Genomic DNA, 20,613 nt, shown 5'->3' on the forward strand with positions numbered 1-20,613 from the left:
CATAAAGTGAAATGTGCTTTGTCTTCACCAGGGCAGACAAAGGATTAAATTAAAAGAGCAATAACCTTGCTAGTAGCTGGGCTACCAGGAGGACAGCAGGGAAAGTAATTCTCTCTCCACCTCCATCTTGCTCATGGCTCTGAGAAGTGGCATCTGGCTGTGTCTTTTAATGTTCTTGAATGTAAAGTAATCGTCATGCGATGGAACTTTTCAGACCCATTGAGCACTCCTTATTTCTGGATGAGGAAGGGAAGTGAGGCTCTCACCTGGGTCAGGTAACTCTAGTGAGAACTGAGTTCTCTGCCCCAACTCCTGCTCATCCCCTCCTCCTGTGTTCTGGCAAATTTTGTCTTTGGTGTCCACCCCTCTCTTTCCTGAGTGACAGCACACCCTTCCTGTTCCTCACACACTTCCACTCCCCCGCCCCACCCGCACATACAGATACATACCACGCATTCAACACCCCCCTGGCATCTATCTGTTATTTGGGAGCCACCACTGAAGTCTTTGCAAGATGCACTCTGCTCCAGGTTGTTGTTAAAATGCTCAAGAAAGGACAACTCCCACTCCAAATACATCACCACTGATGACTGTTTACACTTTGGGAAAGACACTTTTTGAATAGATGGGGAACGTTGTCCTTAAGATTAGTGAAGTCTTGCCCTGGCTGGTGTGGCTCGGTTCATTGGAGCGTTGTTCCATACCCGAAAGGTTGCAGGTTCGATTCCCCTATCAGGGCACATGCCTAGATTGTGTGTTCGATCCCTGGTCCGGGCACCTACGGGAGGCAACCAATCTATGTTTCTCTGTCACATAGGTATTTTGCTCTCTCCCACTCCCTCTCTCCCTTCCTACACTTGATCTTAGCCAAAAGGCCAAGAAGTGATCTCCTTTCCTTTCTCTAAAAGCAATGGGAAAGAAAAATGTCTTCAGGTGAGGATTAAAAAAAAAAAAAAAAAAGGATTAGTGAAGCCTAAATCAAAGACCAAGACCCAGGCTGATTATTAAAAAAAAGAATGACAAATGAGAGAATAGATTCTGCAGCTTTATCAGTAAAGGATTGTTATCTATAGTATTTTGCATTTATAAATGCAGTTCTCTTAGAAGAACATTCAAATACTCACCTATAACCCACTTCACTTATCTTCATAACAATATAACATGAATAGGCCAAGTTAAAAGCTTGATGTAAGTTTTTTGTTTTTTAATAGTAATTTTTTTCTTCTAAACACCCTTCCCTCCCACTCCTGGATCCACCTCCCACCTCTGAGCTGGGATAAGGGTGGGAAAAGAGGAAAAGAGAGGAACTGAGGCTTTTATAAAATATTCAGCTTACAATGAAAAATATGATAGGACTGTGGCATCACATTTATAAATTATGACAGCTCTGTTGGAAGGTGGTGCCCTGTGATGTTTTTCCTCTGGTGGGTCTCGGGGTCTGTTCTCAGTGGCTCACAAAGTCATTGGCACTGCCCGAACTTGGGAGGAATAAGGGTCCTTCCTTCCCTATGGAGACTTGGGCCCTGGAAGTTGGGTGCTCTGTTCTTAGGAGACAGGAGGATGAATTCTTGTTCAGTTCCATCTCAGGCCTGAAAGCAACTTATGGCTGCAAACGGGCACAGGTCGACTCATTATTTGCCTGTGACTCCAACTGCAGTGGGGGAGCCAGCCCGGAGGTGGCGTGCCCTCTCCAGGGAGCCTGACATTTCAGGAAACTGGGCCAGCTCCTTCTCACCCTCCTTTCTCCCTAAACCAATGGCACCATAAAGGGTGAATGGGGCAGGAAGCACGGCTCCTCGTCTTCCACACTGAAGCTTTTGTGTCGGTGAGCAAACCACAGCTGCCAAGGGGCTGCAAATGGAGAAACCTGGGGTGGTGGTAAAGGAATATTCCCAGCGGGGAAACTGCAGAGCTTGTCTGACAAGCATTTGTTAACCGAATTGATCTGATTACTCAGGACTTTTCTTAGCCAGTATTGGAGCAGAGAGGGGCTGCAGTTGCTTTTCATTCTACTTAATTTCTGTTTTCCAAGAATGAATATCAAAGGAGTAGCTTTGATTAAACAAGCCTTTAAAAAGGGGAAAGAATGCCAGGTTTTACAGAAAGGTTTTTGAGTTGCTGGCAAATGGCCACATGACACAATATTTTTAGTCAATGGATATTATCTCCTTTTTAAGTACAAAACTGCTATTCCCATTAACACAAGCTCATAGGTTCAGGAATAAAGGAAATTAGCCTGGTGCTAATAGAAAAAAGATACCAGGATTCCAGGAAATCAGGCTTTTAATAAAAATTAAGAAGAAACTTCCCATGTTCCTGGTTCTACAGTTTCACCCTTTCCATCTGCTGCTGCTGCTGCTGCTTTGGTCGTTTCTCAGACCATAGACAGAACCCCAGAAGATTTCATAATGAAGCCAGGCATTTCCAAATTCAAACAGTTTTTTAAAGAAGTTTGGCAAGATTTTTGTGGTTGTATTTTCAAAGCTTTTTTTAAAAAAAAGATTTTAAGAGTCTTTAAGGTGGGAATGGTAGTGTCAGATGGGAAATAGGCAAGAAGAAAACCCCAAAATTTAACATTTAACAAAAACGTATGTGTTGGGCACTAGGGCTATAGCAGTGAATAAAATGAAGCCTTTCCTTCATGGATCTGACATTCTAACTGGGTAGCAAAGTTAACATATATTGAGGGCTTACCACGTACCAGGCACTGTTCTAGAACTTTATGCTATCACCCCCTGGGGAATGCCCTATTTTATTACTCTTTGTTGCACAAGCTTTCACAGCTGAAAAGTGGTAGAACTGGGATTCAGATTCAGCAGTCTAGCTCCTAAGCCACTGAACTTAACTCCACGGCCCCAACTCGTGCCTCTTACATCCCAGATGTGTCTAAGAGTCTTCCTTCTCTCTTCCCATCGCATTCTGTTTATCTCTTCTGGAGTACCTCTCCCACATCATCTTCGTATGTTCCCTTAGCTGACCATAAACTTTTGGAGAGCAGGGTCTGACTGTCATCCCTGTACCCCAGGACTTGCACTGTTGGGGACCATCCAGAACTGGGGACCTATGTCCTACAGCATTTCGAACCACATTCCCAGTTAGGTGCATGTGGTAAATGCCCTCCCTTGGGTCTATAAACCATCGTATCACACCCAGTGTGAGAATTCTCTGTAGGGAAGGTTCTGCTCAAACACATGGAGCTGCTCTGTGTGCAGGCAGCTTCAAGTCTAGACCATTGCTGACCAGGCTGTGAGCTGCAGAGTTGGTGGGGGCTTGGTATTTAAACATCACTCCTCTGAGCACTGCCAATGTGCTTATGCAATTTGGCGGAGGGGGCTGGAAGGAGGGCATTCCTTGGTATTGCCCAAATATTTCCTCTCAAAAGTGGGTAAGGACCCCCTAAGTGACCAGCAAGAAAGACTTAGTAAAATACCCCCTACAGTAGAATGCTGTGCTATCATTAACCAGCCAGCCTGTAAACTAAGGTTTAAGACTATGTTCAAAATGTTCAAGCTAAGTGAAAAGCACAAGATATTATAATTTTGATTAGAACATCATCCCAATTTTTGGGAGGGTGTATGCTTGCATAGAAAAGAACAGAAGGTTATCCATGAAAATAATGAGCTGTTACAGGTGACTATAATTGAGTTACTTTTTTATACTTTTCTGGCTTTCCCAATTTTTGTGTAAAATATATGTTCATTACAACTAGGAAAATGTTATTAAATAGTAAAAGGAAAGTAAACACTTTAAAAAATGGTTTAAAGACATTATATTGGCCCTGAAGGAGACCTTTAATATCTTTTCTGTGCATCCTCTCTCCTCCTGTGGGGAGCTCAGCTGCAATGACAACATCAAATCTCTGGGTTGGAATCCTTGGCTGGTGTTTCCTGTGATTCTAGACTTCAGGGGTCATGGCTGTGGTTGCAAAACCTCCACTGATGATCTTCGGAGATTTAAGGCCTGGAGGAGAAATCATCCTTCATCCTTGTAGGAAATAATGGAAACTTCTAACTTTAATGCGAGCAAATGAATATATACATGTGAGCCTCAAGTGTGCCTGTGGCCCTTCCCATTTTACAGCTTGCATTGGGATTTAATCCTCACCATAACACAAATGAGGAGATAGTGGCATCATCCCTAAATTACAGGCAAAGAAGAGACTTGTCCCAGTCAGAACTTGGATTCTGATCCTGGTCCTTTCCCTCCATGGTTGACTCTATCTTAGGAGCAAGGACTCTATCTTGATGAGCACTGTAGAGAGCACAGGGGTGGTCCTCCTATGGGCTGGCTCTTTGTGGGCTAGGCAAATAAGCCTATGTTTCTGTCAGAGCAAGAGGTCCTGCACAGAGGGTCATTAGAGAGCTGGTCTGGCCACTGGAAGCCACGGAGGACGAAGACTCTCAAGTCCCTCAGACATGGGGAGACTTGACCAATGGCTACAACTCTTGATCGGATTTTAAACAGCTCTTCTCTGTCTCCCAAACCAGCTTCAAACTTGGACTCTGTTAAGTTTCATTCTCTCTCCTTCCTGTTGCCCTTCCTTCATTTCAATGAATGATGCTTATGAACATTTTTGCACCCCCCACTACATCCTAAGTTTGGTTAAGGGTAAAGACCAGATTTTCTTCACTTCAGTATTGTCCTATTATCTAATGCATGGCAGCTGTGCTTAAATAATGTTGGCTAAAGCCAGCAGCAGTCTTGAGAAGCAGAAGTGAGAGTGCAGTGACAGGGATGAGAAGACTGGACTCAGAAGCAGAATGCCTAGACAGGGAGCGTTTCATATGCATTCTGTAATTTAAGCAGGATCCAGTGACCAGTTTCTCAGGGTGTGGCAAATCAGGGTCAGAGGCTCAGACCAAGAGATCTGGAAGTGTCTTGATTCAAGACCATTAAGTCTGAGAACTGCCAATTTGAACATTATCCTGATGCATCAAGAATGTCCTATGGGCCAAATATATAAAATGAGAACTGAATAGACTTGTCTTCTGGAGAAAGATGCGTAAGTGTGCTTAAATTCTTTTTTTCCCTTGTCTTTTAGTATTTCCTGATTTCTTCCTCAGACAGCTTCAGAATGTCTGCGAATGGGACCCTCTTCTCCACAACAGAATTTGACTTTGAGGAAGGACATAACAGGTAGCCTTTGCCAGTGACCTTGCTTGGAGTTCCTTTATCTGAGGGTCAAGGAGCATAGAGCAGCCTGAGGAAGCTGGGGAGGCCCTGAGCAGTTTGCTGCCTTTCCACCAGGATCAGAGGGCAGTGAGCCCTGAAGGGAATAAGGTGGGAATCTGGAAGGCCTCCTTCCCCATTCAGAATCTTCCTCTGCCAATAATAAGGATGAAGGTGTGTGAGAGGGCACTGCAAGTATCAGGAGGATTGCCTCAGATGCCCTGCTGGCTTGGGAGAAGCAGCTGCCAGAGCTATTTGCTAAAATGAAAGCAGCAGGGTAGAGGTGAGCAGGCCTCTGAGAAAAGAGGTAGGGGGGGGGCCAGGGTTTGAGGATGAAAACACACAGGACTTGGGGTCAACCCAGGTTTGGCTCTTGACTCTGCATGGGATGTGAGAACAAGGGCTAGTTACTCAGTCCATGGGAGCCTCGGTTTCCTCTCATGGGTATAATCCACACTTTGCAGAGATGTTGTGAGGAACAATGGAGACAGAGTGTGCAACTTGGTGGCACAAGCAGCCACTTGGTGTGGTGATGGCTGCGAATGATAACTGCAGGACAAGAAATGCAAGAGTGGGGTTTTAGAGGCAGGGAAAGAAGGATGGGCACAACAGGTCTGACTCTGCAGGAGCATCTGGAGCAGGTTGCAGAAAGCGAACAGGCTCTTTCCTCCCTCCTACCACCCCATTTTTCCCACCTCATTTTGAGGTGGTGTTGGCAAAGCTTGATTCCCTCACCTAGGATGTTCCCTTGACAGCTACCATCTCGTTGTGGAAGTGAGAGATAGCCAAGGGCTCAGAGCCGCCACATCGCTGCAGGTGAACATTGTGAACATCAACGATGAACTTCCTCGCTTTACCAGGTAGGCCTGGGGGCAGTCAGGCTCCATGGGCCATAGGCACATCTCTCTCAGGTGGAAGAGCTTCCTGGAGCCTTCTCAGACAAATTTAATACAAGAAAGAGCAGTGTCCTTCTCTGGCCTGGAGAAGGGATGAGGCCTAAGATCTTCAGTGTCCTTTGCCTGGGCCTTTGGACTTCCATCTTCCACCTTTGCTCCCTCTGTCTCTGTACCCCCATGTTCATATGCACCACTGGATTGTGGGTATGGTAGAAAGGGGCAGACACGATGCCCCTGGTGAGTGGCTTGCCACTGGGCTAATGGGCAATGTAAATATAGTAGTCCCCTCTTATCCACTGTTTGGCTTTTCGTGGTTTCAGTTACCTGGGGTCAACTGCAGACTGAAAATATTAAATGGAAAATTCCAGAAATAAACAATTCATACATTTCAATTGCAGACAGTTCTGAGTAACGTGATGAAATCTCATGTCTGCTCCATCCCACCTGGCACATGAATCATCCCTTTGTCCTGCTTATCCATGCTGTACATGATCTCCCCACCCCCTTAGTCACTTAGTAGCTGTCTGTCTTATCAGAGAGACCAATGATTTTCAACCGATGTACTACAAGAATTTTTAAAACATGCAATACTTGACTATTTAATCAGAGGCACTGACCTCTTTTCCCTTAGACTGTCAAATAAAAAAATGACAACAGCCAACACGGCAGTAGCCATCTGGTGTGAATGAATCAATGTTATATCTATTTTTTTTTGTCAGATTGGCAAAAAATACATTCTTGATGTGCCCCAGAATTTTTCCATGAGATGAATAATGTTGAAAATCACTGAGATAAACTGTCATGGTATCTCAGTGCTTGTGTTCAAGTAACTATTATTTTACTTAATAAGGGCCCCAAAGCACAAGGGTAGTGATGCTGGCAATTCGGATATGTCAAAGAGAAGCCATAACGCGCTTCCTTTAAGTAAAAAGGTCAAAGTTCTTGATTTAAAAAGGAAAGAAAAACAATCATATGCTGTGGTAGGAACCAATATAATATCTACAGTAGGAACAAATCCTTTATCTGTGAAATTGCCTCATTTATAAGTTATACTTTATCATAATTATTTATGTATAGGAAAAGCATGGGATATACAGGGTTTGAAACTATCCGTGGGGGGTCTTAGACTGTATTCCCTGCAAATAGGGTGAGACTACTGTATGAGGCAGGTACTTTTATAATAGAGTGCTCAACTCTAATAATAGCATAATCCTGGAGCCTACATCATCAGTCAGGACTCCATAAAGCCCACTCATAGAGCGTTACCCTCTCCGAGCGAGGAGAGGGCTATTTCGATGGTGCCTCAGGGGCCTGCCCGCTGCTGGGTGCTCTGAGTTGCTTCCTCCTATGGTGGATCCAGTGAAGAGACCTGGCTGTCTGGAAGCTCCTACATCCACCAGAGATGAGGAAGGGTAAGTGAATTTGGAAGAGGCAGCCAATGGGAATGTGTCCGGGACCAGCTCAGGCAGAAAGAGGAGACCCGAACTTGTCATAGATAAGGATTTAGGAGTGGAAGCTGGGATTCTGAGATAGCACATGACCCAGCAAACAGCTTGTCTTACTGTATAAGACTCTGCCTGCCCCAGTCGCTAAGGAGAACTCAGAGGCCAGTCACAATGGAACTGACAAAATTACCTGCTTCGGGTTAACTGCATTAATAGCTGTGAATAAATTCAGCTTAGAAGACACCCAACAAAAAGCCATGGGGCCCAGAACTATGCAGAATGCTTGCAAAAATATTCTGAAATTGGGAGGTACAAGGCCACCCTATTCTCAAGCTACCCTGGTGCCTTTTGGCAAAACACACTAACTACACCTGTGAAACTTCTGGATTTTAACATAGCCTACAGCCCAGTTGCTGGGGGTTGATGTGGAGGGAACAGTAGCAGATATACTCCTACATAATGTTTCCCATTGATGTCTGTTGCCTCGGTAAGCTCAAAGGCATGATGCAGTGCATTTCTGCTGGGTTCCTTCAGGAGCACAGTGCAGGCAGTTTATAAATAGTTATGACATCCCAGCCTGGATTTAGACTCAACCATTGGCCCACACAGCTCTGAGGATTCACCCATAACCCCCAGAGGAAGGTGATGGCTATGGGGCTGAAGCTGACGCATTCAGTAGCCCTTCCTACGCTCCCATACTGTGAGGTGGGGAAGTAAGCTAATGGGGTTGCAAAGGGGCAGAACTTGTAAACCATCTGGTTTGGACTCTGTCTTCCAAAATAAAGCAGTTGACCTCAGCAGAAAGACAACATGACTGTGGCTGGTTGTTGAGTCCCCAGAAATCAGTCTGGAACTCTGGTTTTCACTTTTGGTTTGAGAGATGAATCTGTTAGGCTCTATCCCAGACAGTGAGCATGGCCTACGTGGCCATCTAACCATTTTATAGTGTTCCATGGATATTGGTAGGAATGGGTCTGTGAGAGCCTGTGTTCTAGAAGGAAGATGGGGAAGCATGGTTCCCCTGACATTGCTCAGGCTGCTCAGTCACAGCCAGCCTCAACCCTCAGCCACCCACGATTTGAAAGAGTTTGCTTATTTTCAAACAAGGTGCTGACTTTGAAGGCTTTCGCGGTTCAACCATGACCCTTCTTCTCCTCAAATCAGTCCAGGACTAACCATAAATTGCTTTTCAGTATTAACAAAATTAAATCCTTAAACTGAGTCAAGTACACTGAATTTGAGTGAAATAAATATATAAAATGTGAAAACAACTCTTCTATCTTTACTGTTTGTTAAGGTTCTACAATTACTACAACCAAAGTAAGTACTATATCTGTTGTTGAAAAGTGTCTCACCATTTTATCTCTGGGTGGTGACAAACATCTGAATGCTTTATGGACTCATGAGTGCACTCTAGGATTCTGCTATTATTCAAGTTGAACACTTGATTATAAAAGTACTGCACTTGTATTTACTCTCTACATGGCAAGCACAATGCTTGCTATTTTTGCAGAACACTGTTCCTCCCCTTCTGCCCATTTCTGTTGTATTTACTCACAGTCCTTTCAGCCTGGTGCCTGGCAGTGTGGGCACACTTTTTGCACTTACTGAATATTTATTCATAGTGATGAAGCCATCACAGTCACCTAGAAGTCACCCCTTTCCCCATGAGTGTGGCCAATGGCCCTTGTCTATCCATTGTTCAGGCTCTGAAAATCCTATGTTATGAGAAAAAGGTGCAGCAATGTAACTGGTATCAGAGCCTTAGCTTTTGGGGAGGCTGCAAGTCTCCTGGTTCCACTGTGCTTTGAATGGATCTTAACTGTGGTCTAAGGGTAACATCTTTACAATAAATGATATTTTATTCATACTTGGGTCTTGGATCACCAAACCAAATAAACAAAGATTTTCTATTCTGCCAGGCTCAGTGTCAGATCAGCCAAGGGGAGAATGTTTTTGCCTGAGGAGCTGTGCCATCACCAATAGCCTGACCAGTCCCCTTCACAGGGACCCGATTTCCTGGGGCCTCCAGCACAGACGAGACGCACCTGCAGGAGAGGATGTCTTAAATGGCTGTGCTCCTTCATTGTGATGGGGGGGGGGGGCTGTCCTGTGACTTGTGAGATGTTTAGCAGCATCCCTGGCCTCTACTCCTGATATGCCAATAGCAGCCTCCTCCCCTAGTATGACAGCTGAGATAATCACCCCTGTGGGAACCACTGCCTTAGGGAAGGAGAGATGGTGGGAGGGAGGGGATTCTCCCAAGGTGTTCTGGGTGTGTCCTACGAGAGTCTGGGGGTCTGTGCTTATCACTGCTGGAGACTCCTTGTAGTAGTGCTGCACACTTTAAAGTGCATATCAGTCCCTGGACATTTATGAAAATGCAGATTCTGACTTCATGTGTTGGCATGGGCCGAGGCCTGTACCCACAGGGAGACTGTTAGACATGCAGGGACCATTATTGGAGTAGCAGGGGCCAGGCTGTGATGGTGGCACAGTTGTGTTAGTGATCCCTTTGTAATCAAAGAAAAAAATATAACAGGTTAGAAACAGGGGCTCTCAGGTGATGGACATAAGAGCTTTGTGCAGCCTTAGGAGCCGGGCCGCCCCCTCTCTCCTCTGGCTCTGGATTGGTTCCTGCCACTCTGCATTCTTGCCCCCCCCCCCACTTCTCTAATCCTGAACCCAGCAGTGGGCACACAGCACCAATCCCCTGAGAAGGGGGTGTGCGAGGTAAGTAAATGGATTAATAGGCTGCTTCAGTGGGACACTGGGTGGGGAGAAGTCCAGAGCACCAGGGTGGCTTCTTGATCTGAACAAGATGACTGTTTCCCAACAAGGGAATGCGCTGACAGGAGGTCACTTCGTGAGTCGGGGTAGGCCCAGGGTGCAGGGAGGAGCCCTGGCTGGGGAGAGCCTGGGCCCGGCCTTTCTTTGCCTGCCTCTGACTCTAGCTGGAGTTCCCTTCTTTTTCCTCCCCCTGGCCTCACCTGCCCTCCAGGGATGATGAGACAAACCTGCAGAAATATTCTGAGCTGGGGAAATAAATGTCATCATTTAGATCTGAGGTGTAGTCTTCCCTCTTAAAGAAGATCCCACGTGGGTAAAGCCACAGTTAGGAAACTGGCAAATTAGAGGTGACTGTTTGCCCCACTGAAACGATTTTCCCTCAGCAAAAGGACTTCCTGCGGAGTTATTTTAAACAATAAGCCTCCCTTGGTGCATTCAGAATTATTCAATTTACCCAAGTTGTGTAGTTAAAACTTCAAACCTATCTGTCTTATTATGAGCCTTTTCCAAAGGCAGCGGAGGTCTGAGGAAAATGGGTAAATTGGCAATTTGAAGCTATTTGGCAGAAGCCATCCTTGGAGGGCAGGATTCTGGCCTTGGCTTCTGCCAAGGGTTTCATTTCTTCATTCAGAGAGCTGACCTCATGATTAATGCTACTTGGGAAGATACACAAGTTCTGTGTATAAATTCTGCCTCCTAAAGCAAAGGGAAAAAAGGGCAAGGAAGAAATAAAAACTGAGCAGAGACCCTAGAATAAAGAGGGTTTACAATTTATCTGACTTTTGGTGGCTGCCATGTGATGGGAGCCAGGAATCTAGTTCTGGACATTATATTCAGATGGATTTTAAAAATCATTCAGAGGACTTTGCACAAGAATTGGGGGAAAGAGAGAAGATGGCTGGACAGACGAACTATCAATTTTTTTTTAAGTTAATGCTGATCTGAAATGGCATCAGGTGTGGGTGAAGTCAGAGACCGTGACCGATGAAATCACTGCAGTAACAGCACGGTGCTTTCTTTGCATCTACAGGGATATGATCTTTGGAAATACAAAAGCCAGTCTCCTGTCCTTTCAGCTGCTGAGTTCTCCCTCTGAGCTTGTTGATGCAACTTCAACAGCTCAGAGTTATATTTAGCTTTAACAAAAATACCCACCTCCCAGACTCCACCCTCCTGTGCCCCTAAAAATGAGCTATGTCTGCCGTATTTCTGTTCCAGTCTATCGCGAGAGTATGTGATTCTGGAGGAGCTGGCTCCAGGAACCGTCGTGGCCAATATCACAGCTGAGGACCCTGATGATCCTGGCTTTACCAGTTTCCTCCTCTACAGCATCACTACTCTCAACAGCTATTTCATGATAAATCAGTGTAAGTCACTCACACTCACATCATCTATGTGCACCCTTTAATTTAGCCATCCATTTGGATAGTTTTTCAAATATTTTATGTGTCTTCTGATCTGGGAATGCCTTTCTAGAATATCATTATTGAACGGGGTTATAAGCATATTAAAATAAGCTGGTGTGGGGTTTGGGGAAACTAAATATATCAACAGATGTATCACCGTTTCACTGTTAAGGCAGGTTCTTATGTAAGGATGGGTGAGTTCATTATCCTGAAGGTACTTTTAAGTGTTCTGGAGACAGGGTCTAAACCAGCGTTGTCCAATAGAAATAAAATAGAAGCTGCACAAGTCATTTTAAAGTCTCTAGTGTCCCCATTTTTTAAAAAGATTTTATTTATTTTTAGAGAGAGGGGAAGGGAGGGAGAAAGACAGGGAGAGAAGAATCAATGTGCTAGAGAGATATTGATCAGTTGCCTATCGCATAGTTATGATAGGGACTTGGCTTGCAACCCAGGCTTGTGCCCTGACTGGGAATCAAACTGGTGACCTTTTGGTTTGCAGAACAATGTCCAACCCACTGAACCACACCAGTCAGGGCTAGTAGCCGCATTTTAAAAAAGTAAAAAAAAAAGTGAAATTAATTTTAAAGGCATTTTAGCTAACCTAACAGATCCAAATATCATTTTAACATGTAGTTAATACTTAAAGTTACGAACGAAATATTTTATATTATTGTTTTTTTGTACCAAGTTTTTGAAGTTTGTTGTGTGTTTTATATTTACTGCAAATCTCAGTTTGAACTAGCCACATTTGAAGTGCTAACCAAAATGTGACTAGTGGTTACAGTATTGGACCACGCTGATCTAGATCAATTTGCTGTGTTGCTGGGTATTATCTTCCCATCTAAGTACCCCAGTGCAGAGAAGGAGACTTTCTTTTTCCTACAATATCCATCTTTTATTAGGGTCTTAGTACATAGCAGGCTCTATGCTGAGTGGTCCACAATGCACTCCATCTCAGGTACTCAGCATGGCAACCCAAGGAACTATCATAATCTGCATTTGACAGATGAGGAAACTGAGGCTTAGAGAGAGACTCAGCTTAAGCAACTTGTCCAAGGTCTCAGAGCTCGTAGGTTGTGAGTACAAGAGACAAACTGCAGCTGCCCCACTCCAGCTCTTACCCTCTTCACCACCCCAGGCTGTGTCACCTAAGTTCTTATCACATCACCAGAGAAAGGCTTCTCTTTACATAATGGTTTTGTGGAGGCCAGCATTAAACAATCCCAGAAAGACAATGTATTATTTGCCCCATAGGCTTTAGGGCGAAGGATACCCGCCCCTGAAGAGACAGGCAAAGGCGATACTTGTGCTCTACCTCCCGAAACTTCCTAATGCGCTGTCATCACAGACCCACTCAACCGACACTACAGGGACAAACAACCGTGGTTTAAATTCTGTTCACTCTACTATGGCATAATTGAACTTTTAACAAATACAGAGTTTTGAGGGGAACATATTTAAGACTCTTTGGTCACAGGTAACAGAAATTAAGGCAAGTCAAGCCAAGCAAGAGGGAAAAATAAAAATAGGGGCACTTATCAATAGGATACCAGGTATCTCATGAGCAAGAGTGGGGCAGTCAGGACCTGGAGAGGATGGGAACCAGCCAGGCTGCAGTGACCTCAGCAGCTAGAGTTCTGGCCTCTTACTTGAAGCTCTACTGCTAACCTGATTGGTTACCCAGTTTATGTCTCTCAGCTACAGGTTTTCCAGTAAGGGAACCAGGGGGTCAGGCTGGAGTTGCCTGCCTACCAGTCACTCAACTATGGGCAAATGCTGCTGCTAAGAGCCCAATTAATTTTCTGAGGGCAGAAAATACTAGAAGGGTCAGATACCCCAATTAATGCCTAATACAGGAACTTAAACATGAGTTTTGAAAAATGTGTTTGTATGAGGATATTCACTGTGTAAGCCAGTTCTAATATCAGAATGTTTTTTTCAGTTTACTACAAGTCTCCATCTGCCTGTACTCTTCATTTCTCTCCAAAAAGTCATGTTCTAACCTTTGCTTTCCTAGTGACTGGTACCATCCAAGTGGCCCGCAGGCTAGACCGAGATGCAGGTGAATTAAGACAGAATCCTGTCATTTCTCTGGAAGTTCTGGTGAAGGACAGACCTTTTGGGGGTCAGGAAAATCGCATGCAGATAACCTTCCTGGTGGAAGACATTAATGACAACCCTGCTACTTGCACCAAGTTCACCTTCAGGTATTCACATCCTGAGACCTGTGAGGAAGCCTCCTCAGTGGTCCTCAGTGCTTTGGCCTCGCTGGTTATCCTCAGGTGAAGCTGAAGAATTATGGGCATTGGGACATAGCTCACGAAAATAAGTAGATTTGAATCGTTCAATTTAGTTGTTAGGTTTTCCTTTCAGTATCCTTTTTCTTGCCTCTCTTTCATTTTCTTTCCTCCTCATTGTCTCCCTTCTTCACTTTCTTACTTGATTAAAAACTATTTTTATTTTGTTCTCTTCTACAACATGTTCATCTCTTTTGGTGAAAAGTACCATGGGGACTTGTTAGACCATCTCTGGGCTGTGCCTTTCCTTTATTTATTGCTACTCATGGCAAGATGGTGCTGTTAGTTAGCAGTTAAAATAGATAGTTGAGACTTAGAATTAGTAACTAGGAGCTCCTAGAGAAACACATCACCAGTAATGTGAGTAAATTGAACTAAGTATTTACTTAAAACAAAACAAAACAAAACAAAACATGTAATTCACTTTACACAGCTCAGTTGCATGTAAACAAAAGGCAATAGAAAGGGGGAAATGCAGATATAAGAGGGATGCAAGTTATTTTGTGTATTTTGATCTGTTGTTTGCCTCACAATCTGTTCATCATTATTTTAAAATAAAGTCCCTTGTTATTGTGGGTTAATATGCCTTTTTGAAAACAGTACTGTTGCCCTGGCTGGGTGGCTCAGTTGGTTGGAGCATTGTCTCTTGCACTGAAAGTTCACCTGCTCAATTCCCTGCCAGGGCACATACCTAGGTTGTGGGTTCAATCCCCAGTTGCGGCATATACAGGAGGCAGCCAATCGATGCTTCTCTCCCCCACCCATCTCTAAAAATCAATGAATGCTGAGAATTAAAATAAAAAAAAAAGAAACTCTATGTTACAGCATAAGTTGATCCAAATAGTCTTCTAAAAAAAAAGAAAGAAAACAGTACTATCTTTCTACTAAATAGTTGTCTAAATGCCACAAGATTAGTAATTCCCTGGGTTAGGTTCATCTCCACGGTGGTTTCAGAATAGCTAGCTCTAGTCTGAAAGTGGCTGCTCCTGGAGCTAGGCTGAAGACCAGAGTAGGTCTCATTTTCAGATGTCCACATGGAGACAGCCTCCCGAGTTTATCAGTTTATCCTTGACTGGCTTTGCAAGTTGACTTTTTAAACTCCCGGTGACATTGGACACAGACATAATATATAGCATGGCTGTGCAAGGACAAAGGACCTAGACAGAGATTGTCTAGGGCAAGCAATAGAAATATAAATTCCTTTATTATGCTGATGAATGTCTCCCTGTTCTCCCAATTGGCATTCCCATCGTAATGCTAATGTTAAGTGTGGCTTGAGTCTGATATCAAAACTGTTAAACCCTGTTGTGGACACATTTCATCACCTCTTCAAATCCAGCCTCCAGACTCCCTACCCTGTTCTGTATGGTTATCAACTGGCTCCCTTACCCTGCAGCTTCTGATTGGCCAGTGGAAAGTGGGGGTGTGAAGTCAAGGTATTTATCCCCCGACTCCCTCCCTGTCACCTGGAAGAGTCTCCCTACCTCCTGAGGGTCTCAGTTTCTATAAGGCAGCACTTGGCAGACAGTACTATCACCCCTAGGTTCCAGTTTCAGGAACTGTTCCTGCACTGGCTCCTCCAGGTCTAGAAATGGTAAGGAAGCTCCATTCTTACTAGTTTGGAGATACTGCACCATCCCTTGAGATTTCCATATACCCTGTGTATAATAATCCCTTGACTAAAGCTACTCTAGAATTATCCTAATTTGTCATCTGCTTAGTCAATAATAGCCTTTGCCATGTGATAGGTTCCTATCCCAAACCTAACCTCAGAGTCTGTTTGATGGGTGGAGATGGACAGTTTGCCATGGATAGTTAGCATTGTCACATCTACACCTTTACATGCATAAATCATACCCATTTCTGTTCAGAGAAGCCTGGGCCCTGTGGATGTAATAAAGATGACAGCAGAGTAGTACTTCTGCTTTCTTTGAAAATCTAAATCTATGCTAGCTTCTTGGGTGGTTCCTGTGCATCCTAGGAAATTCCTTTCCTCATATGCTCCTCTTCCAGGCCTTGCTGCTCTTCTTGAGTTCCCCTGCCCTGCAAGGTGGGAAATAGGGGTTGAGGAGTAAGAGCCCTGGGTATCAGTGACTGGGGAAACTGCGTTCTCTCCCACGTGCCTCGTCAGCTTTCTCCCCTTGGTGCAGCTGTGTTCCGTGCTGTGGCTCCTGCAGTCTGGAGTTCCCTGATGTGTGGGATGACAGTCTGCAGACTGCACTCCACATGGGATGGTAAAACCACATTTTGAATATCCTAAACCATCCAGGCAAGCCCATGCGGAGTCCGTCTCTTGATAATGTTCTCTCCAAATTAGCCCTGAAGTTCAATGCCAGACAGTAAGTGGACTAATTGCATTTATTACTGAAGGTAACTCTAAATAGAGTTCAAGTCCCTCTTCAGTTTTTCAGTGAGAGTAACTCAGAGCCATCCCGCGAAGCCAAGATATGAGGAGGGACAACAAAAGGGCTCCTTCCCTTGCAGTCCTGGAAGTGAGGGTCTTTAGTCCAAAACCCTGCCTTGTTTGCATACTCCAGGGGCTGGGAAACCCTGACTCTGCATCACCCACTATACTTCCAACCTTACCACTTTCCACATTACCACCATGCCAGAGCTGAAGCACACAGGCAGGTCAAAAGCACACCAAACAGCAGACTGGGTGCTGCCACCATCTCTAACAGCACTTGTTCCTGAATATTTACTCCTTCAGAGCTCTTGGTGCATCCCTGCATTGGAGTTTGGGAGATCAGTAGAAGAGGGTGGGAGGAGGCAGGGCTGCATGCCTGGCCCCTGCTGCCCTGTGAGTCTTGGCTCTCAGGCTGGGCCCAGATGGAAACAGCCTTTGGGCCGAGGCCCCTGCTTTTCCCAGGCTGGTGATGAATGAGCCCAGGGACCTGATGGAGGCGTCAAAGGCCCATGACAGCCACCCACCTCCCCACCCCATCCCTACCCTGCTCTGCTTGTAAACTATCAGGCTGAAAGTGCTTCACAAGCTGTCTGTGAGCCATAGGCAGAGAAGGTTGGCTGATTCAGAATGCTGCTGGGCCAGTCACCTTCGCCTGGGGAGGGAGACCTGGTCAGATGGCTGGGAGTGGGTGCAGCCTGCCTTTGAGGCAGGGTTTGATGAATGAGGGGGAGTGGTTTTCTGAGTCAAGTGTTTAGGAGAAAAAATACCAAGTGTCAGAGAAGAATGAAAAGAACATGCCAGGCAGCCCTGAGGGGCTGCGTGTGGAGGCCTCTTTCTGCAGTGCATGAATCTTGAATCTTCTGGCTTCAGACCCTGCATTCTTTGGATGATGCAACCTCCTGGCCTCTGAAGAGTTAGAATCAAAGCTCAGGTTCCCAAACCATCTGCGGGCCTGGAGAGTCACTGATTCATGGAACTTGAAGTAATATTTACAGTGACTATAACACAGACAATAGAGAATTGTGTCTGTATGCATCAACTTTCATGGACAGGTCTTGAAACCACTCTAAATCATTCTTTCTTCATCTATATAATGGGGGCCAGAATACAAACCTTTTGGAGATGAAGGAATTAGAGATAGTATTTTTAAAATGCTTGCTATGATACAGCATATGGTCGGGGTTTAATAAATGGCATATATTCTAAGTGCTTATGAATAAAACCATGACATTGTGTATGCAAGACAGGAATGGAAATGTTTGGGCTCCAATCCTGCTGAAACACAAAGGCAAACTTTGCCAGTGAGGCATCATGGAGAGTCAGTTACACCTGTCAGAAGAAGTGCTTTCCAGGAAGCAAACCCAGTTATCCTTAGCAGCCTAAGACCCTCCTTGCTGTCAGACTTTGCTACACATTTGCTGAGCCCAGAGCCCATTTTCGCTGCCATTAAGAGATGATGTGAAATATAGAAGGGAGCATAATTTGGTTGCAGAGAGAGGTGATAGTACAGAGGATTAAAGAATTTAACACATGTTAGTCTGGGTGCTGTGAGAACAGGACACCAAGACAGAATTCAATGTTGAAGGTGTTTATTAAGAAAAATGCCTACAGAAGAAAATGAGAGAGCTAGACAAGGCTGGGAGAGTCCACAGGCCACAGTGTCTGACCTGAGAGAAGGAAAGAGGGAGGGAGGGAGGAAGGGAGGGAGGGAGGAGGGTTGAACCGAAATATTCTAGCTGGCTCTGCAGTCTATGGAAAGTGTGGCTAGGGCACTGGGGAGTCCTGGAGCCAAAGTCAGCTGTCATAGGATGTGAGTGAGTCTGCTTTAATATCTCTGCCACGCCCAGTCATGGGCACATGGCCTCACTGCAAATATAGCAATGGATTTCAGATCATAGCAGCTGGGATTTGTGGTCAGTTATGTTCCTGTGACTGAAGGTCTTCCAGGCACATTCTCAGGGTAGCCACAATACACTTTTGTAAGGAATTCTGCCCAAGGCAAAATATGATTGAAGATAGGTAGGAAAAAACCCCAGGCAAATAAACAAACAACCCCCAAACCAAACACCAGCCACAAATTCCTCCCTGCCTGTATGTATTCCCTGGCATAGTGTGATTTCACCATTCCTCCCATCAAGAGATGGGTTTCTCTTTCTATTCCTTGAATCTGTACTTGACCACATCAATTGCTTTGGCTGTTGGAACATTCACAAATGTAGCACAGCAGAGACCTGAAAGATATATGTGCACTGGGACTTGTCCTCTTTTGCTACTTTTGGAAACCTGAAATGTTCACGTGAACAGCCTCAGCTAGTCTCCTGGAGGATGAGAGACAGCAAGAAACAGAGACCTACCACTTTCCTACCACCAGACATGTGAACAAGGCCATCCTAGACCACCAAGTCCCAGCCAAGCTGCCAGGGACCACAGCGACCAGCCAAGCTGGACTAGAACCTAAAGAACTAATGAACAGCCCTTAATGTTTTAAGACATAATAAATGTCTGTTGTTTTAAGCCACTAAGTTTTGAGCTGATTTGTTATGTAGCAAAAACTAAATAACATCATTTATGCCCATTTTATAGATGGAAAAACTGAAACATGGGAGTACAATATGATAGTCTCTCAATGAACTAGAGGCTCAAGATGTTACTCTTCCTCAGTCTTCCATACCGAGCTGGGCTTGACCAGTTAGCTCTAGTTTGGGGACAGCTGTACTCATTTATGCTGTTTGCCCAGACCCTGGAGTCATTGGAGACTGGGACCCCCCAATTTGGTCTTAATAAACCTCTATTAAATGAATGATACTAAGGTATTAGGAGGCCTTTCTATGACATTAAACTATTAGAACACAAGTGGAGGAATTCCCGATCTTCAAAGTATGGAAGATGATGGTGCAAGGGTTTCCCCTAACCAGATTACAAACTTCTATAGGCAGAAAAAGAACTTATTTCTCTTATATTCTTCTTTATACTATTTTTCACTACTGTGCAAGTCTCTTAAGTTACCAATCAGCCATTCAACAAATATTAATTGAGCATGTCCAGAACAAAGCTGATAAAGATCTCTGCTCTTGTAGAGCTTACAATCTAGTGGGGGAAAAGATGATAAACAGGATAAATAGTTAAGCTATATAGTATACTAGAAAATAATAAGTGCCAAGAATTAAAAATAAAGGAGGGAGGACTGGCCAGGTGGCTCAGTTTGTTGGAGCATTTTCCCTGTACACAAAGAGGTTGCAGGTTCAATCCCTGGTCAGGGAATGTACAGGTGGCAACCAACTGATGCTTCTCTCTCTCAAAAAAAAATCAACAAACATATCCTCATGTGAGGATTAAAGATTATAACAATAAACAAAAAAAAAATAAAGTGGTGAATGGGAGAGGGAACAAAGGGCAGGGGCCATTCACATTTTAGATAGGGTAGCCAGATAGCCTTCTGAGAAGGTGGCATTGGATTCAAGACTAAAGAAAGTGAAAAAAGCAGCCATGTGGTCATTGGTGGAAAGGGCATCCCACAGTAAGTAGAATGGCCCTGAGGCCAGAGTCTGGGGAGTGTTCAAGAGCCCAGGGGCAAGAGTAGAGGGAACAAGGAGAAGTGTTAGTAGATGATAAGTTCAGACAAGTAAGGTCAAGGGGTGGTGGTGCACATCAAGGGTCCCGTAGGTCAAAGTGAGGACTTGAGTGAAATGAGGAGCCACTTGAGATTTAGGAGTAGAGGAGTGACCTGACCTGACAACATTTTAATAGGGTGCCTCTGGCTGGTGTGTTAAGAACAGTCTGAGAGGAGGACAGGGCAGAGCTTGGACTCCAGTTAGGCAGTTACTGCAATAACCATGGACTTGCTTTGAATTGAAATTAAAGCAGAGATGTCTAGCCTAGGGTCTGTGTCAGAAGGAACACTCCATCACCATTTGTTGATGAAAATATTGAATCATGTCTCTTCGCCAGCATTATGGTGCCTGAAAGAGCAGCCAAGAGGACGTTGCTTCTGGACCTGAACACAGTCTGCTTTGATGATGACAGCGAAGCACCAAACAGCCAATTCAACTTCACCACACCCTCTGCAGTGGGGAGCCGTGGCAGATTTTTACAGGATCCAGCTGGCTCTGGGAAAATTGTGGTCAGTTAATGGTCATTGCATCATTGGAAGGGCATGGGGGAAGCTGGTCTAACATGCATAGTGCTTTTGCTGGCCCAGAGAGA

At 44.7% G+C, this 20,613-nt stretch overlaps 1 protein-coding gene across 2 annotated transcripts in view; it reads left to right on the forward strand.

Annotated features, from left to right (window-relative positions):
- CDHR3 (cadherin related family member 3) overlaps positions 1-20,613 on the forward strand; it is a 71,747-nt gene that overhangs the window by 34,067 nt on the left and 17,067 nt on the right. For both annotated transcript variants that reach the window (XM_054564079.1, XM_054564078.1), the window contains exons 5-9: positions 5,042-5,136; positions 5,925-6,029; positions 11,519-11,667; positions 13,724-13,913; positions 20,359-20,530. In XM_054564079.1, the coding sequence (XP_054420054.1) occupies positions 5,042-5,136; positions 5,925-6,029; positions 11,519-11,667; positions 13,724-13,913; positions 20,359-20,530 (711 nt within the window). The remainder of the gene's footprint in view (positions 1-5,041; positions 5,137-5,924; positions 6,030-11,518; positions 11,668-13,723; positions 13,914-20,358; positions 20,531-20,613) is intronic.

This window comes from Pteronotus mesoamericanus, unplaced genomic scaffold (genome assembly GCF_021234165.1).
Source record: "Pteronotus mesoamericanus isolate MK-2021 breed Mesoamerican mustached bat unplaced genomic scaffold, CSHL_Meso_final scaffold_85, whole genome shotgun sequence".
Taxonomy (NCBI): Eukaryota; Metazoa; Chordata; class Mammalia; order Chiroptera; family Mormoopidae; genus Pteronotus; species Pteronotus mesoamericanus.